Genomic DNA, 19,826 nt, shown 5'->3' on the forward strand with positions numbered 1-19,826 from the left:
AATGACTAATCCTCCAAAGTTTTATCAGCTCATTGTCCTCCCCCACAAATGATATTGGTTTGTTTTATAAATCTGATTGAAATGAAATTTCTGTGGGCTGGAGAGAAATTTTGTAAGGATTCTTTTTGTTTTTCTGAATTTTGGTTATCTTTCTCTCACATAGTGAAACTCTCTGGGAAATTGCAAAAGCTGAAGTGGAAGAACGGAGAAGTGGTGGAAGTGAAAGTGATGGAGTTGAAATTGGAGAAAAGTCTGTTTTCTTCATTGGCAGTAAAAATGGGGTAATGCATTTGCTCGTACTTTTTTCACCGCAAGCATTGTGATGATTTAATAGCCAATGGTAACATTTACTTTAATACTTTGGTAAAAATGTAGGTATTTCAACTCTTTAACCAGATGACCAAGCTCCAGCCTGCTGGTTACTTTAAATCTGGTTGGGCCCTGCTCATGGAAGGGTGGGAACTAACACACCCAACCTGCCTCTTCTTGTCAAGTGGTGTGTCCTGACCTGGGCCACAGGAACCCAGAGGAAGGGGTACTTGTTTCTGACTAGACAGCCCAGAGGAGTCATCTTTTCCCAGTTTGCACAAAAGCACCATAAATACTATTCTAATGGTCATATTTATAGATAACTTGTATAGCTAAAACAAGCACATATAAAAAACATGAACCATATAGAGTATAATGCATTTGCTTTCACTTATCTTAAACTAGTGTCACAGAAATGGAAAGAACCCTGGAGATAGTCTGGCCTTCTGCAATAGGGATTCTTACCCTGGAATCCATGGAATTACTTTTTGGGGTCCATGAGCTCCCTAGAAATGTATGCAGAATTGTGTGTGTGCACTGGTGTTTTTTTTATGGGAAATCAGGTTTCCCAAGGGTTCTAGTACCTCATCAAAATGTTGAGAGCCATTCCAGACAGTGGTTGTAGTCTAGGTTTGAATATTTCCAACAATGGGGATGCTCTCTTTCACAAGGCAGCCTGTCTTAGGTAACCTCTCACTTTTGATCTTTCACTTTGGAGGAAGCAAGCTGCCATGTTGTATGCAGGTCCAGTCCACATGGCAAAGAACTAAAGCCTGTGGCCAAGAGCCAGCAAGGAACTGATTGCCTTTTGCCAGCAACCATGTTAAGGAGCTTGGAAAATGATTCTCCAGTTCACTTGAGCCAAGAGATAACTTTCGTCCCAAATGACATCTTGACTACAACTTTATGAAAATTCTTAAGCCAGAACCATCCAGCTAAGGTACTCTCAGATTCCAGATCCTGAGAAACTGGCTGAAATAATGGCTGTTGTTTTAAAACTTGACAAATTTGGGATTAATTGACTATGTAGCAATAGATAACTAATGCACATAAAAGCTACAGGAAATTCCCTGGCAGTCCAGTGGTTGTGACTTTCTGCTTTCACTGCCAACAGGATGAGTTAATCCCTGGGCTGGAATTGGCATCCTGCAGGCCTCATGGCTATGGCCAAAAAAAAAAAAGGAGGGGGGGGGGTGGTACATATAAAGACTAAGCAAATAAAAAACAAAGACGTTTTAAACTTTGGGGAAAAGTTATTTGAGAAAGGAAACAATCATACTCCTGCACTTGGCATGACAGAAAAGTAAAATACACTTAACATTTTTTTTTAAAGATTATCCAAAGGTGTGTAAAGCAGAATAACCTCTGTTCACAGTTCAGAATCTCTCCTCAAAGCCACCATTTTCATATCTTTTACTGTTTCTTCTATAATTGTACTTCTTTACTTCTGAATGATGTGTTTATGGGCTATTTTTGTAAACGCAATGTTAGGCGTCACCTGTTGAGTCTCTGATAGAAGACTACATACTTCTGCATCTCTCTCACGCTTGCACTTCCAGTAACGTTGTGGTTATCGTTTAGGGTTAACTTAAGTATCTCTTTCACAAGTAGCTGCATGGCTACTGTCCCTCCCTAACATCTTGGGGATTCCCTTTGCATCTTTGTGTTGGAGCTCCAGTTCCCTGGATCCTGTGTCTTCTTTTTTCTTGGTTTACTCAAGTATTTGTGGAGTACATTCTTTTGTAGTTTCCTGGGAAAGTATACATGGGAAGTAAAATTTTTGAGACCTTGCACGTGTGAAATATCTTTATTTCACCCTCACTCTGGATTGAAAGTTTATCTAGGTATAGAATTCTAGGTTGGAATGCGTCACTTAACCTCTCTCTAACCCTAGTTTCTGTGTGAGTCTGTTATTATCTCTTTTAGGAGTGACTGAAAACTCAATTCAAACTGAGTTAGACACTGTCTCGAATAGTTGATGTCCCCTACACTGTTATACTTTATCTGTATTCCTCTTGTGATGTGTGCCATCAGATAGCATATGGTCAGGCTGCAATCTCCTGAATACTGTCACAAGTTTCATGTGCTCATTTATTTTCATCCAAATGCATTTGTTATATGCTGCCACCCCCTGCATATTTGTCAGTTACCATACAAATACACAAAGTGTGCTGCAGTTTTCCTCCTTTTTTTATTCTTTACAGTGATATATTACACTTACTCATGCCACAGGCTTTGGTAATATATATGAGGTCATTTTGTTTTTCTGTGATAATGTTGCACTTATTATTACTTGCACGGTTTTGCATCTGTGGCTGTAATGTATTATTCTAAGGCCTTGTCTCAGCTGCTTTGTTCTGTGAATTACATGGACCCTCTTCCATTATTCTCTTAAAAACTTTGTTCTTAATGTCATACCAAATGACATCTCCGTTTATCTGGACATTTCTCTCTTGTTTTCTCTAATCTCATTTGATTGTCAAGTTTTTAGGCATGATCTTCTGATCCTCCTGACATATGTTTCACTTCTTATCAAGGTATAGTCATCCTGTGTAAACTATTATACACAGAATGGATTAACAAGGTCCTAGTGTATCACACAGGAACTGTATTCAGTGTCCCATGATAAACCATAATGGAAAAGGAAAAAAATTAAGGTTGCAGAAAAATTTTTTTCAAAGGGTTAATCATGCTAGTATTCTTAGACTGTGGCTCAGAAAACTTTATTAGTGACTAGTCTTTCACTTCCCAGAGCTTATTTTCTCACCCTAAACCTCAATCTCTAGGTGGCAGAAAAGAGGAAAGGAAGCTATTTAGACCTCTACGCTTTTGCTTTTCCAGTTCTCCACTGTCTAAGATCTGGTTATCATCAAATCCTTTCCATGGTTCTGTAAGGGATAGAAAATAGTAGGCACACATCTTCCACACACATTTTATCAATTATGTTCCCCTTTTCTGCTGATCCTGAAGATGACATCTGATCTATAGTATTCCAGGAAAGTGTTGGCAGTTGAGATAAAATCTGTTTGTCATTTCTTCCTCTAGTAATGTCAGTTATCTCCACACAGATTAGCAGAAGTCAGCCAAAATCCATGGGTTTATGTGTGCACAGAGAGATAATTTCACATAGAATACCACATTATATCTTTTGAGAAATTTAAGTATTGTGTACCATAAGGGGAAGTTAGTTAAGAAGAATGTTGACTATAACATTAATGTTCTCACCGAGACATGATTGGAAAATACCCAGGTGAAAGAATTTTACATATAAAATAAGTTATTATTGTTTTTATCACCTAATATTAGGATAATTGCATTTTAAAAATAATATTTAGACATTTTGTGCAAATTCATGGTCATGGAACCATTGAACTTGAAGTTAATGAGCTAAATTTATATTTAGCTAATACCATATTTCAACATTCAGAAAACTAAGATAATGGCATCTGATCCATGGTAAATAGTTGGGGAAAAAGTGGAAGCAGTGACAGATTTTATTTTCTTGGGCTCCAAAAATCACTACAGATGGTGACAGCAGCCATTGAAATTAAAAGACACTTGCTCCTTGGAAGGAAAGCTATAATAAACTTAGCATATTAAAAAGCAAAGATATCACTTTGCCTACAAAGGTCTATATAGTCAAAGCTATGATTTTTCCAATAGTTGTGTATAGATGTAAGAGTTGGACCATAAAGAATGCTGGGCGCCAAAGAATTGATGCTTTCAAATTGTGGTACTGGAGAAAATCTTGAGAGTCTTTTGTACGGCAAGGAGATCCAACCAGTCAATCCTAAAGGAAATCAACCCTGAATATTCATTGGAAGGACTGATACTGAAGCTCCAATACTTTGCCCATGTGATATGAAGAGCCAGCTCAGGGAACGCTGAGCTGGTACTGGGAATGCAGACCCTGATACTGGGAAAGATTGAGGCCAGGAGGAAAAGGGAGCAAGAGAGGATGAGATGGTTGGATGGCATCACCAACTCAATGGACATGAGTTTGAGCAAACTCCAAGAGATAGTGAAGGACAGGGAAGCCTGGTACTCTGCAGTCCATGGGGTCACAAGGTTGAACATGACTTAGCAACTGAACAACAATACCATATTTAGCGTGAATTGATCTAGGAAAAATTATAGTAGTAAATATAATTTAAAATATTTTAACTATATTTTTATTTCATAATTTGACAATATTAAGGTCTTCTACCTCAACTGAGTATAAAAGCCAGGATCCATTTAAATATCTAACTCAGCATCTAAGTCAATAGGCATTATCTTAAATAATATTCATTTTTTTAATTCAGTTACTTCACTTTTAGGAATTTCATTTAAGGAATAATTGAATTGTGGTAGCTCAGATGGTAAAGAATCTGCCTGCAGTGCAGGAGACCAGGGTTCAATCTCTGGGTCGGGAAGATCCCCTGATGAAGGGAATAGCAGCCCACTCCAGTATTCTTGCCTGGAGAATTCCATGGAGAGGAGCCTGGTGGGCTACCGTCTATGGGGTCGCAAAGAGTCATACATAACTGAGCGACTAACACACGCAATGATGTCTGTCACAGGGTTTCAAAGGGTTATTTATTGTTGTGAAAAATAAGGGGGAAAAGGACAGCATATCCATCAGAACACTTTAGTAGCCAGAGACCCTAGACCACTCACTGTAAGTTTCTGCTGTTTAGCCAGGGATGCAAAAAGGGTTTGGAAGTAGCCATACAGAGCAGGAACAGATGTATCATATCCTCATGCAGCTTTGCTTGGATTACAAAGTTCTGGCCAGAGACACAGAACTGCTGGTTACACTGTCTAAAAAAGGCCAAGACTTGCAGATCCAAGATGCTGATATTCATCCTATTTGGGGTTTATATTACAGACCTTCCTTGACTTATGGTGGGGTTACATCCCCATAAATACTGTCAGTCAAAAAGTGCATTTAACACAGCTGACCTAACCGATGCCATAGCTCAGCCTATATGCTTGTGTGCTAAGTCACTTCACTCTTTTGTCCAACTTTTTGCAACCCCATGGACTACAGCCCATGAGGCTACTCTGTCCATGGGATTCTCCAGGCAAGAGTACTGGAGTGAGTTGCCATGCCCTCCTCCAGGGAATCTTCCTGATAGCTTAGCCTAGCCTACCTTAAATGTGCTCAAAATATTTACCTCAGCCTGCAGTTGAGCCAAGTTATCTAGCACACAGCCTATTTTATAATAAAGTGTTGAATATCTTGTGCAATTTATTGAATAACATACTGAAAGTGAAAAACAGAATGGTTATAAGTGTACTGGTGGTTCCCCTCATGATTGAGGGGCTGACTGGGAGCTGCGGCTCACTGCTGCTGCCCACCATCACAGGAGGAGTTTATTAGTACGTATCACTAGCCCGGGAAAAGTGCGGTTTCTACTGAGTGTATATCAATTTTGCACTCTCATGAAGTCAAAAAATCATAAATGGAACTATCCTAAGTTGGGGACTATCTTATGATATATATAATCTTATATAATCGAGATAATTGTTGTATATGATACTATTTTATTTTTGTGCTTCATGTTAAGGGCATGAAGGGGCATGTTAAAGGCATGTTAACAGAAGTTAGTCAGGAACTAACTTCTGTGTCAATGAGGCCGCATCTTTACCAGGCAGCGTCAGTGCCCAGGTAGCCAGAGCACCCTGCTGTGTCTGGCCTGTGTCTGGCCTGTGTCCCAGAAGGATGCATGGACTTTGGAGGCCTCTCAGTAAAGCTGAAAAAAGTAAAGTTCTGAAAAAAGTGCTTAGAGAATGTGTTTTTTGTGCATGTGATTTTGGAAGTGATACAGTTTCCAGGAGTGAAATGGTTCAAGATAGAACCCCGAAAGTGACATGTGGCAGAAGTGGAGTGAAGGAAAGAGTCTCTTGAGGCAAAGGGCACCTTGAGGTCGGGGTCATAGGTGGGTTGCCCATGCCCACGTAGGGGTGAAGTGAACAAGACTAATGACAGTAGCTTAGAGGGGAAGGTAGACTGAGCCGGAAGAGATGACAACCAAGAGGGTAGGCTGATACAAGCCTCTTAAGATTCCTGCAAGAGAAGTAGAGTAATAGCCTCTAGGTGGCACTGGAGAGCAGGGAGAGCCCTGAAGTGTGTGGGGTTGATGAACAAATAGCCTTCTTTAGTAGGACGGCCGAGGAAGTGTTCAAGAGATAGTCCTATGTTAGTGCAGGCCAGCAGAGAGAATGTTCTGAAGAAGAAGTTGAGGATTCAGGGCAGCTGGGTTTTAGAAGGGAGGAGATTATTATGCCCAATGAAGGGATATGTAGAGGATTATGGAATTCGAGTTGCAAGGATGACAAGTCAGAGGGAGGCTGGACTTCTGCTGTGATGGACGTAACGGAAGGGAATGTGGGATTCATTCTGATAGTCGCTCAGTGAGCTTGTACTATGTCAGTGCTTCTTGGACTTGGAAACCCAGGAGTCTGTGGATGCCTTCTCAAAGGGCAAGAGTTTACTAGTGAATTTTTAAAATTTGGATTGTTATTTTAATGATAATCTAAAAGCTGATTTCAGTGCCCAGAGCTGAGTTTTGTTTTTATTTGAAATTCCACCAGGTAGTCTTATACATTAATATGAAATTATAATAAAAATAATTTAAATCACCGCTACAGAACCATGAGAATTTGAGAAGATTAGCTAGATATTATCTAAGATTCCTACCAATTCTAAAATACAGTAATTCTGAATACTTTCCTGCACATTGAATACATTTATATTTAGGTGTCATAAATCCTCATTATTTTAAAAAGTTAAAAATACACTGCATGAGATACATGTAAAGTGTAGGATAATTAGAAAATCCTGATTTTCTTTAGAAGACAAATTACCTATAAAGTTATCACCTGGAAACACTCAGTATTAACATGTGATGTCTCTCTGGATTTCTGTTTGTTTCTCTATCTGTATGTGTGTGTATATGCATCTCAAGGAAGAGATGATTTTTAACTGAAAATAGGGTCATGGTAATCTATTATGCATGTCTTACTGTGTCAATGTGTCTCAGTTCAATTGAGTTCAGTTCAGTTGCTCAGTGTGTCTGACTCTTCGCAGCCTCATGGACCACAGCACGCCAGGTCTCCCTGTCCATAACCAACTCCCAGAGTTTACTCAAACTCATCTCCATTGAGTTGGTGATGCCATCCGACCATCTCATCCTCTGTCGTCCCCTTCTCCTCCTGCCTTCAATCTTTCCCAGCATCAGGGTGTTTTCAAATGAGTCAGTTCTTTGCATCAGGTGGCCACAGTATTGGAGTTTCAGCTTCAACATCAGTCCTTCCTATGAAGACCCAGGACTGATTTCCTTTAGGATGGACTGGTTGGATCTCCTTGCAGTCCAAGGGACTCTCAAGAGTCTTCTCCAACACCACAGTTCAAAAGCTTCAATTCTTCAGCACTCAGCTTTCTTCACAGTCCAACTCTCACATCCTACATGACCACTGGAAAAACCATAGCCTTGACTAGACGGACCTTTGTTGGCAAAGTCATGTCTCTGCTTTTTAATACGCCGTATAGGTTGGTCATAACTTTTCTTCCAAGGAGCAAGCATCTTTCAATTTCGTGGCTCTAGTCATCAACTGCAGTGATTTTGGAGCCCCCAAAAATAAAGTCAGCCACTGTTCCCACTGTTTCCCCATCTATTTCCCATGAAGTGATGGGACTGGATGCCATGATCTTAGTTTTCTGAATGTTGAGCTTTAAGCCAACTTTTTCACTGTCCTCTTTCACTTTCATCAAGAGGCTCTTTAGTTCTTTTTCACTTTCTGCCATAAGGGTGGTGTCATCTGCATATGTGAGGTTATTGATATTTCTCCTGGTAATCTTGATTCCAGCTTGTGCTTCATCCAGCCTGGCATTTCACATGATGTACTCTGCATATAAGTTAATTAAGCAGGGTGACAGTATACAGCCTTGACATACTCCTTTTCCTATTTGGAACCAGTCTGTTGTTCCATGTCCAGTTCTAAGTGTTGCTTCCTGACCTGCATATAGATTTCTCAAGAGGCAGGTTAGGTGGTCTGGTATTCCCATCTCTTGAAGAATTTTCCACAGTTTATTGTGATCCACACAGTCAAAGGCTTTGGCAGAAGTAGATGTTTCACTGGAACTCTCTTGCTTTTTCCATGATCCAGCGGATGTTGGCAATTTGATCTCTGGTTCCTCTGCCTTTTCTAAAACCAGCTTGAACATCTGGAATTTCACGGTTCATGTATTGCTGAAGCCTGGCTTGGAGAATTTTGAGCATTACTTTACTAGCATGTGAGATGAGTGCAATTGTGCAGTAGTTTGAGTGTTCTTTGGCATTGCCTTTCTTTGGGATTGGAATGAAAACTGCCCTTTTCCAGTCCTGTGGCCACTGCTGAGTTTTCCAAATTTGCTGGCATATTGAGTGCAGCACTTTCACAACATCATCTTTCAGGATTTGAAATAGCTCAACTGGAATGCCATCACTTCCACTAGCTTTGTTCATAGTGATGCTTCCTAAGGCCCATTTGACTTCACATTCCAGGATGTCTGGCTCTAGGTGAGTGATCACACCATTATGATTATCTGGGTCATGAAGATCTTTTCTGTACAGTTCTTCTGTGTATTCTTGCCACATCTTCTTAATATCTTCTGTTTCTGTTAGGTCCATACCATTTCTGTCCTTTATTGAGTCCATCTTTGCATGAAATGTTCCCTGGGTATTTTTAATTTTCTTGAAGAGATCTCTAGTCTTTCCCATTCTATTGTTTTCATCTGTTTCTTTGCGCTGATCACTGAGGAAAGCTTTCTTATCCCTCCATGCTATTCTTTGGAAGTCTGCATTCAAATGGGAATATCTTTCCTCTCCTCCTTTGCTTCTCTTCTTTTCACAGGTATTTGTAAGGCCTCCTCAGACAGCCATTTTGCTTTTTTGCATTTCTTTTTCTTGGGGACGGTCTTGATCCCTGTCTCCTGTACCGTGTCACAAACGTCCGCCCATAGTTCATCAGGCACTCTATCAGATCTAGTACCTTAAATCTATTTCTCACTTCCACAGTATAATCATAAGGGATTTGATTTAGGTCAATATGTCTATTCCTACATTATTCCTATGATCTGCATGTTATTCATTGTATTGATGGTCATAATTTAGTCAGTCCCCTATTTGGAAAATTTAGATTGTTTCTGATCTTTCACTTTGATATAACACCTACCAATAAATATCTTTCAGTTATGTATTTTAGTACTATTCCAGTTATTTATTAATCTATCTTACTACCAAAAAAGTCATTCAATTTAATCATAGCCCAGATGTAATTTGGAGTCACAATTATCTTTTTGGGGGTAAGTATTGTAGGTTCCTTGGCTTTAAAAGACACATATATAGTGAAATAATCTGTGTTTTTGGTAGTCCTGAGTTTTCTAAACTGCTTTCTTTGAACCCTAAAGGTCTCCTTTGGTAAACTTCCCCTGCTGCTCTTTTATTTATATTCCTGTAAACAATTGTCTTAAAAAAGTAAAGCTTCACTGTTAAAAAAAAAAAAAACACCAGTGACTTAAACCACTAAACCAGTCCCTGGCTCAGATGTGAGGTTAAGTTTCATGATTAGTGGCTGAGATGGGACCAGAACCTCTATTTCCTGACTCCTAAAAAGAAATTTGAAGTCCATCTTCTAGAAATAAGAAAAACCAAAAAAAGTATTCTAACTGGTATCTGGATTGCTTACTTGGAATATATCTTCAACATGTCCTATATTTGTGTGTTATCCTTTTTTATTTCCACTTCAACAAATTGGAATTAAAACATTTTAGAAGACACTAATCATCAGCTTAACCAGTAATTAGCATTAACAAGTAAAGAGAAAATTTAAGACAGCTGCCAAGTTGACCACTAAAATAAGGTTTGATTTTCTAGTATTTGTCATCTGTGGTACTTTATAATTATAATAATAGCAGTGTAGTTACACTCTGATGGAAAGTTGACAGTTAACTTTTTCCACTTATCAAACTTAGGAGCAATTCTGAAAGTTTCTAGTTTCCAGGTAATTTATCATTCAAGTGATTAAAAGCTATTTTGGGCCACAATTATGAACAATAATAAAATTTTACATGTGGATGACATTAACATAGTATTCTTTCTTTTTGAATTTCTAGGGAAAGACTACTATTATTCTAAGGTGTCTTGACAGGTAAGTGTTATATTAAACTTTAGAATACATTTTTGCTTATTCTTGTTGTGTAAGGCAAGTTAGAATCTAAAAGATATATTTCCATTTTGCGACCTAAACAAAATATTCTAATTCTTGTGAATCCATATTATGGCTTTTCAGTCTTCCTTTAAAGATGAAACCAACAATAAGCAGAAAAAAATTATATAGGATTAATAATGGATTTCCTTACTTGGGGGAAGAAATTAACATAATTACTCAATCTGTAATAGATAGTACTTACTTGTTTTGGCTATGCTACTCTGCTATTTAAACTTTTTAATTTTATCTAGTTCATGATCATTTGAACATTATAATCTTTGAATTGCTCATGGGTATGCTTTTGAAGCACATTATTGGTCATCAAACTGTACCTGTTGCCATTTGTTTTATGTACTTCCTAGCCTTCTTTACCGTGGAAGCATGCCACCAGGTTAAGGTACAGGTTTCAGGAAGTTTTGGTAAGGAAAGTCTTGTTGGTTTGTGGCTCATTAGCTAAATGATGCCCAGGTTTGAGCTATGATTTCAGTTGAGAACTGTATAAAAAATCTTTTATTGATGTCTCCATTAAATTAAAAGTCATTACGTTCCCAGCTCCCCACACTGAGGCTGAGCATAAGCCTGTTGTCTTTGCCTCCCACGCGGCCTGGATGCCGGCGCTTATGCCCGGACGCAGCCACCAGCACTGCCAGCTCCTTCTCTGCTCCCCGCGTGGTGTCGCTAGGCGCTGCCACTACGTGCAGGTGCCGTTACTCACCTCTGCAGTTGCTGCTAACGTCTGTTAAGGTGTTTTTTTGAAGGCTTATTTTTGTATAAATTCTTAATCATCTTTATCTCAATGTGTTATACACAGCGTAACTTCTCTGCTAATAGTTTTTAAGAAGCAAAAATAAGGTAAGATGATAGCTTAAGAAAATGATAGTAATAATACTTGTCTTCACTTTACAGGGATGAGCCACCAAAACCAACCTTAGCTTTGGAATATACATATGGAAGAAGAGCAAAAGGACATAACATAGTGAGTGTCTTTTTGGTGATGTTGCTCTATACGTGTATGGAGAAGTAAGGATGCTGACATTGTTTTACATTTTCCATCTTTTCTACAATCAATAAACATATCCAGGAGTATACTTCCTAGCTATGTAATACTTTTAAAGTCAAATGCAACTCAGCACAGAGGAAGCCACCCAAACTGTGAAAATATTTTGGCCTTCTCATTCGTTATGTCTTAAGGTGCTTAAATAGGATTACTCTGTAACTTCAGTGTACAGGCTTTGGGAATATTTTCTTCTTTCAAATGAGAATAACATTGTGAGTTATCTTGTCTCCCCAAAAAATCTGCTAAAAATATACATTTGACCTGTTGGATATTTATGAAAATATACTGCTTAAAATCCAAATTATTAGCATTTTTACAAATACATCTTAAAGTTGGTAATCCTATTTGAGACCACAGGCCCTAACTGGCCATAATCCTATTTTCACTTGTGTTAGTTTATCTGTAGAGGATAGTTAGAAATCGTTCAGGATAGAGGGAGAACTTATAGTATATGTTAGGAGAATAAAAAATTCTAAGTAGAATTCTCTTTTGGTGTTCCCATAAGGAAGAGGTCATTTCTTAAATAAAGTTAGGTGTGTGGAGAACAATCTAGAATAAAGAAGGTCCCGTATCTCCCATAACTCCCATAACACAGGCAAATTTTTATAGATTGATCCAGTCTAAGTGTTTGATCATTAGACAGTGTATAGAGAGTTAAAATTGTCTGTTGCTGCTTCCTGGGTTCACCAGTGCAACTTGGTTATTAAAACTGTGAAATTGAAAAGAAAAAACAATATATTGAGATGTGGGAGAACTTTATTTTTGTGAATCACATAAATTTTTGCATGAGTGATAAGCCTAGAAATAGGCTTAACCTTGTTGTGGGAGACTCTGAGTCAACTTTCATAAGCTTAATTTTTGAGAAAAGCTCTAAAAGCTTTTCTTCATCCAGTTGTGAATCAAGGGAGATTGTCCATTGAAAACTTATTTCTCCCCACAAACATTAGAGATTCAAATACCAACTGCAAAACAGTTTCAATGGTTGAGATGATAACCTGTCAAAAAGCAAAATATATTTATCTAAAACTGCTGTAATGACATTGCCTCTTTCAAGTTCATGGTATTGGGCACATAAAAACTCATGTGGTTTCTTTTTCACCTGTTCATTTCTGCTAAACTTTACACTATCAAGTTGGGCTTTTCTATATTCATTCTAGAAGATTCACATCTTTCTCAGATTGAAGGTCTCCTAAGAGTTCTAAATGGAAGAACTTTATCAGCTCCTCACACAATCATAATATCCTGAAGGCTCTCAGTATCTGGTGGAAGGAGCAATGCCATCAGCTAGCCAGCAGTCTAGGACAGTTGCCATGGAATAGATGGTCTTTTTTCCAAGCTACTTGGCTGCCCAGCCCTTTTAGTCCCCCTGTAGTTTGAGTTCTCTGAAAAGGGAAGCCGTTGTAGAGAGTCCGTGTCCCCCACCTACCGCTTGTATTGCCAGTGCCAGCCTGTCACTGTCCCCAGGGATGTCAGGCCCAGACCAGCTGCTTATGCTTCTGCCCAGGCGATCCTGATCTGCAGGTCGGACTCCCATCTGTTCTCCCCGCTTCTCTTGTCTTGTCTTTATGTCTGATTTGTTGTGTGAGCTTCTGTCTTCTCCCTCAATTAGGATGTTTTCCTGTTCAGTTGTTTTATTTCTACCTAAAATTATAACTGTTTTCACAAAGATAATTCCAAATGTGTTCAATTTGTTGATTTTATTTCTAATGTGAGTGTTTGCTGCCTGTGATGTTTACAGAGTTGGGGTGCTGTTTAATGTCTTCTATTAAATTAGGGTAGAATCAGGGCATTTAGTACCCGTGTATATTCTTAATGTTTCAGCTTTGTTCTTTGGAATAGATGTTTTAGTGTATTTTGAGGGATGGGATCAATAAAGGAGAAAATTTTGACTGCCACAAAGGATCTTGAGGACTGTAATATCTTGTATCCATAATTATTACTGGCTGGTGCTAATGAACTATAAGAACTATTTAAAATGTAAAAACATCAAAGAATATTAATATGAAAAAAACCTGTTTTTTTCAGCCAAAAGATATTGCTCACTTTTGGGAGCTAGGTGGAGGAACATCTTTACTGGATTTAATCAGCATACCAATCACAAGTGACACCTTACGGTAAGTGGGGCCAGTGAGGAATAGCGGTTAGTAAGTATCCAGTGGAGGCCACAGGATGAATGTGAGTTTTTTGCGAATCAAAATTCTCAGGGACAGTTTTATGTTGCTGAAGGTTTGCCTTCACTTCCTTTCTATGTGCCTAAACTGTAATGCTCTCAGGGATTTTAAAAGAACCAAGGTTCTGGTTCCAAATCAGGAAAAGAATACGTCAAGGCTGTATATTGTCACCCTGCTCATTTAACTTATATGCAGAGTACATCATGAGAAACTCTGGACTGGATGAAGCACAAGCTGGAATCAAGATTGTCGGGAGAAATACCAATAACCTCAGATATGCAGATGACACCACAAGTGAAGAAGAAGTAAAGAGCCTCTTGATGTAAGTGAAAGAGGAGAGTGAACAAGTTGGCTTAAAACTCAACTCTTAGAAAACTAAGATGATCGTGGCATCTGGTCCCATCACTTCATGGCAAATAGGGAAACAGTGGAAACAGTGACAGACTGTTTTTCTGGGCTCCAAAATCACTGCAGATGGTGACTGCAGTCATGAAATTAAAAGACGCTTGCTCCTTGGAAGAAAAGTTATGACCAACCTAGATAGCATATTAAAAAGCAGAGACATTACTTTGCCAGCAAAGATCTGTTTAGTCAAAGCTATGGTATTTCCAGTAGTCATATATGGATGTGAGAGTTGGACTATAAAGAAATCTGAGTGCCAAAGATTTGGTGCTTTTGAACTGTGGTGTTGGAGAAGACTCTTGAGAGTCCCTTGGACAGCAAGGAGATCAAACCAGTTCATCCTAAAGGAAATCAGTCCTGAATATTCATTGGAAGGACTGATGATGAAGCTGATATTCCAATACTTTGGCCACCTGACACAAAGAACTGACCCATTGGAAAAGACCCTGATGCTGGGAAAGATTGAAGGTGGGAGAAGAAGGGGACAACAGAGGATCAGATGGTTGGATGGCATCACCTACTCAATGGACATGAGTTTGAGTAAACTTCAGGAGTAGGTGATGGACAGGGATGCCTGGCATGCTGCAGTCCGTGGGGTCGCAAAGAGTCGGATATGACTGAGTGACTGTACTGAACTGAACTGAAGGTTGTGGCCTGTGCTGAAGTGAGATAGTTGGCATCCGACTAGTAACATATTTTGCAAGCCTACAAACAAAATATGTCAAATAACACTTGGGCAATATATTCACTTGGCAAAAAAAAAAAAAAAAAACTTCAAAAATTAAATTTGAAAACTCAGTTCTTTTTAATACCCATCCAAGCATGAGCTGATTCAGCCCCTGAGTTTTTCCTGCAACTGGAGATTATGTCTCCTTTAAATTTAATGGCTTCCTTGGTGGCTCAGGTGCCTGTGATACAGGAAACCTGAATTCAGTCCCTGGGCCAGGAAGATCCCTTGCAGAAGGGAATGGCTGCCCACTCCAGTATTCTTTCTTGCCTGGAGAATTCCATGGACAGAGGAACTTGGCAGGCTGCAGTCCATGGGGTCACCAAGAGTCAGACATGACTGAGTGACTAACACACACTTGAATTTAATACTAATTTAATACTAATGTTAATATCACTGAGGGGCTTTGCAGGTGGCGCTTGTGGTAAAGAACCCACCTGCCAGTGTCGGAGACAGAAGAGACACGGATTAGATCCCTGGGTCAAGAAAATCCCCTGGAGAAGGGCATGGCAACCCACTCCAGTATTCTTGCCTGGAGAATCCCCATGGACAGGGGAGCCTGGAGGGCTACAGCCCATAGGGTCACAAAGAGTTGGACACAACTGAAGTGACTTAGCACGCACACACGCCAGTAAAGCCTCATGCAGTGAAAGTTTATGAGTTAGAAGAGGAAGAAAGTGTCTATTTGCTGACCTTAAAGAAAAAGAACCTGGGGGAAAACCTCAAGCTCTTTGGCGGTATTTTCCTGAGAATGATTCCAACATGTTGGCCAAATCAGATGTGGAAAATTGTGACATTTCTCAGTGTTCCTGGGAACCCATCTTAGCCAAAGAAAACAACATTTAAAAATCTGAAATATCTTACTGTTGTCAGAGTTTAACACACACCATTGCTGCTGGACCAGATACAAAGGGCTTGACAATTATTTGTCAAATTTCAACCATTAAGATCGTTAGAATTTTTTCTTGTTAACAGGATAATTGTTTTTCCATAACTAGCTAGTAATGTTGGCTTTCTTTGTCCAGTGATTTTTTTTTCTTTTAAAGAAATAAAATTTAGTGTCTTTTACTTATCACAAAAAAGTTTTATGCTCATAAGGAAAACTTGGAAAAATAGTGAGACGTACATGAAAAGTAAAAGCATCTGCGATCACATGAGAAAGGACTATTCTCAACATACAGAGGTATTTCTTTCAGTGTTTTCAGTGTTGTCAATATAGTTTGTACAGGTATGAGATATTGGGTATACACATTTAGATCCTGCTTTTTCACTTAAAACCACCATTTCCTCCAACATTATTTTTTAGAATCATGGGACTTAACAGCTGTGTAGTTCTCATTTGTCCTCCTTTAACAGAGACAAATAATTGAAGCTGCCTGGGTATTAGGGCAGCTCATGGTGGTATGGCTGAGGGGAGATGACGGGGCGGGGAGCAGCTGAAGGAGCGAGAGCTGCCGGCCAGCCTGGCCTGAGGCAGACAGGAGTGAAAAGGCCGGGAGCAGCTCTTCCAGACTGTGAGCTGCCGCATCACCTTTCTGTATTACCTCACTTCCCTTCTCTAGACCTTATGGGCTTGTAGAAATTCTGGTTTCTGCAGGGAGCCAAATCTTTCCACAGTTTCTTCACTGCCTTGCTTTGTGAGTTTCTGGTCTTCTTTCCATGGAATCCCAGAGCAGCTGGAGCCTGCCTTAGGAGAGAAGAGGGGTCAGGCTGATGATGAACAGAGGGCAGGGGCGCCACAGGCCTGGGTCCAAAGCAGCTTGCCGAGTGGTTGACGAATTCATGGAAAACATTTCACTCCTCATTAGTCGCAAATCTCAGAGTGTTTTGTGACTGGAATTAATTCGACATGTAATTTCCTTGAGTTGGACAGAGCCCAGCAACCTTACCAAATGCTGTTAGATACTGTTTTTCTTTAAAATGACTGTTCATAGAATAATTATAGATGCATTGAACATTTCCATAGACCTTGGATAATTTGTAAGAGAGCATCTCCTGTGGTCCACTTCCCTGTTTTCAGAGGTAGTATTTTATAAAGGAATTTTTTAGCTGTCATTTGCCTTGAAGGCAAAAGTAACAGAAGTATTTACAGTGCAGTGGAAACATAAATTTTAACCTTAGAAAAAAGTTGAATAATCCATTTTCCCTTTGGTTAAAACAAAGTTATTTTCATTTGGAAACGATGATACACTTATATATATTTTACCACAGTAAAAAAAAAAAAAGCTAAACCATGGTCTTTTTTTTTTAACATTAATCATGCTAAAACTCTGAAAATAAAATTAGTTTCCTTTATATATATATATATATATATATATATATATATATACACACACACACACACGCACATACATTATAATTAAGAAAAGCTGTTTCTGAGCTTATTCAAATGAAAGATATGGTTGGCTAGACAATTTAATGGCATAACTTTATAGAAAATCTTAGGTAATGTCTAAAAAGACTACTTTCTGGATTTAGACCTATGATATAGAATTCGTTTTGCTTTACACAAAATAGCTGATTTGCTCAAACTAAACAAAATAATTGTTGTTAGTCACTAATTTGTCCAACTCTTCTGCGACCCCATGGACTGCAGCCCACCAGGCACCTCTTTCCATGGGATTTCCCAGGCAAGAATACTGGAGTGGGTTGCCATTTCCTTCTCCAGGGGATCTTCCCGGCCCAGGGATTGAACCTGCATCTCCTGCCTTGACAGGCGGATTCTTTAGCACTGAGTCACCAGGAAAGCCCAGATAGCTTGACTATATTATAACCAGCATCTATTATAATTCCTTGCTATTTCCGCTAGCAGAATGTTGATCAAAGATATATTGGCCCATGATTATGGCTGTAACAGACTTATTACAACCGTTCTCTGTAACACTCCTAGATTTGTGTTTGTTTTTTGTAAAATAACATAAAATCCACCATTTTAGCCATTTTTAAGTGTACAGTTTAGTGACATTCCGTATCACTCACATTGTTTAGGCACCATCACCACCACCCCTCTCCAGAGCGTTTCATCTTCCCAAACTGAACCCGTACCCAGTAAACGATAACTTCCTACTTGCCCCTCTGCCAACCCTTGGCAACTACCATTCTAGTTTCTGTCTCTCTGATTTGACTACTCTAGCTACCTCGTGTAAATGAAATCATCCTTTTGGGTCTAGTTTATTTCACTCAGCATAATGTCTTCAAGACTCATCCATGCTGTAGCATGTGTCAAAATTTCCTTCCTTTTTAAGGCTGAATAATATTTCATGGTATTCATATACCCCATTTTGTTTACCCATTACCCTATTGATGAACACTTGGGTCATTTCCACTCTTTTGCAGTTGTGAATAATGCTGCTATGGACATTGGTATACAAATACCTGTGTGCGTCCCTGATGTCAAAACACCCAGAAGTGGAATTGCTGGACCCTCCTATAATTTTTTCAGGAACAACTGTACTGCTTTCCACATTGTCTGCTCTGCTGTTTTATATTCCCATTGGCAATGCCCCAAGGTTTCAATTTCTCTCTATTCTTTCCAACACTTATTGTTTTCTGGATTTTTTATTTTTATTTTTTATTGTAGCTATCCTAGTGGCCAAAAGTGGTGTCTCATTGTGGTTTTGATTTGCATTTCTCTAGTGATAATACCAGACATCTTTTCCTGCGTTTATTGGCCATATGTATGTCTTTAAATGCAGAAATGTGTATTGGAGTTCTTTGTCCATTTTTAAATTGGGTTGTTTGTTGCTGAGTTTAGATTTATGTTTGATATACATGAACACGTGCGTATGGTCACGGTGGTGGAGTGTGTGGTGGCCTGGAGGGAGGTAGCAAGGCCTTTCAGAGAGGTAGCAGGGTACAAGCAGAAAACCGTGTGGCTCTGGGTCTAAATATCAGCTCTACAGTTCACTAGCTATATGAGTCTGTGCCTCAGATTTCTAATCCATAGAATGGCCATCGTAACCTTTTCTAGGAAGTCTTGTTGGGTTAGGAGGAAATAAGCTAGGTAGACTCCAGGCAAGGTCCATCAGTAAATGTTTTCTTCTCCTTTGCCACATTGCTGTATTGCTGCTGCTGCTGCTGCTGTGATTATTATTTTTGCTTCCCTTCTTTGGAACACACAGCAAAACTGAATCTAAACACAGCACTGTTGGATCCAATTGCACATTGTGTGAACTGGATTATTATTAGTTCAAACAAAAAGTTTGGTTGTAACACTTAAATATTGCTAGGGAAAAGCACTGGAATAAATAAGGCTGTAATTTTGGCATATTTTTCTTAGAAGATTGCCATGGTTTTTTCTCATAGTGTTATTCTTAGAAAATACATTTCAGTATAGTAGGGTTTCAAATGGTAATTATTTTGAGTCTTTTTTTTTTTTTTCTGAAAGATGTTTTTATTTCTTTAGGACGTTTTCTATTGTCCTTGTTTTGGATCTTTCAAAACCTAATGACCTTTGGCCCACCATGGAAAATCTGTTGCAAGCCACAAAACTGAACGTAGATAAAGTGATAATGAAACTGGGGAAGAAGAATTCTAAAGCAGCTTCTGAAATGAGACAGAAGATGTGGAGCAACATGCAGAAGGACCATCCAGTGAGTTGCTGCTGGGATTATTCTTGGAATTCTTCGCCCCACACATAGTTAAAGATAACATCACAAACAATTTCTTTAGATTTTTATGCATGAGTTGAAATTCACTTGATGTGGATGAACCTGTTCACTGGAAAATTACAGCAATTTTATAAAACCTCAGAGCAAAACAAGGAAAAAGATTTCATATGTCTTCTCGTTAGACATCTTCCGTGATTGTTATGGCATATTACACCAATCAAAAGGAACAGAGTTTTAAGGTAGTAGTTTGATACTGATTTTATAATCTCTGTGAAATGAAGATACAAAACCAGGTTGTACAAATGTCACCTGGC

At 38.9% G+C, this 19,826-nt stretch overlaps 1 protein-coding gene across 1 annotated transcript in view; it reads left to right on the top strand.

Annotated features, from left to right (window-relative positions):
* DYNC2LI1 (dynein cytoplasmic 2 light intermediate chain 1) overlaps window positions 1–19,826 on the top strand; it is a 37,115-nt gene that overhangs the window by 1,733 nt on the left and 15,556 nt on the right. The window contains exons 2-6 of the mRNA XM_005686546.3: window positions 164–281; window positions 10,451–10,485; window positions 11,452–11,521; window positions 13,628–13,716; window positions 19,308–19,494. Of these exons, the coding sequence (XP_005686603.1) occupies window positions 164–281; window positions 10,451–10,485; window positions 11,452–11,521; window positions 13,628–13,716; window positions 19,308–19,494 (499 nt within the window). The remainder of the gene's footprint in view (window positions 1–163; window positions 282–10,450; window positions 10,486–11,451; window positions 11,522–13,627; window positions 13,717–19,307; window positions 19,495–19,826) is intronic.

The sequence above is a fragment of the Capra hircus genome, chromosome 11, assembly GCF_001704415.2.
Source record: "Capra hircus breed San Clemente chromosome 11, ASM170441v1, whole genome shotgun sequence".
NCBI lineage: Eukaryota > Metazoa > Chordata > Mammalia > Artiodactyla > Bovidae > Capra > Capra hircus.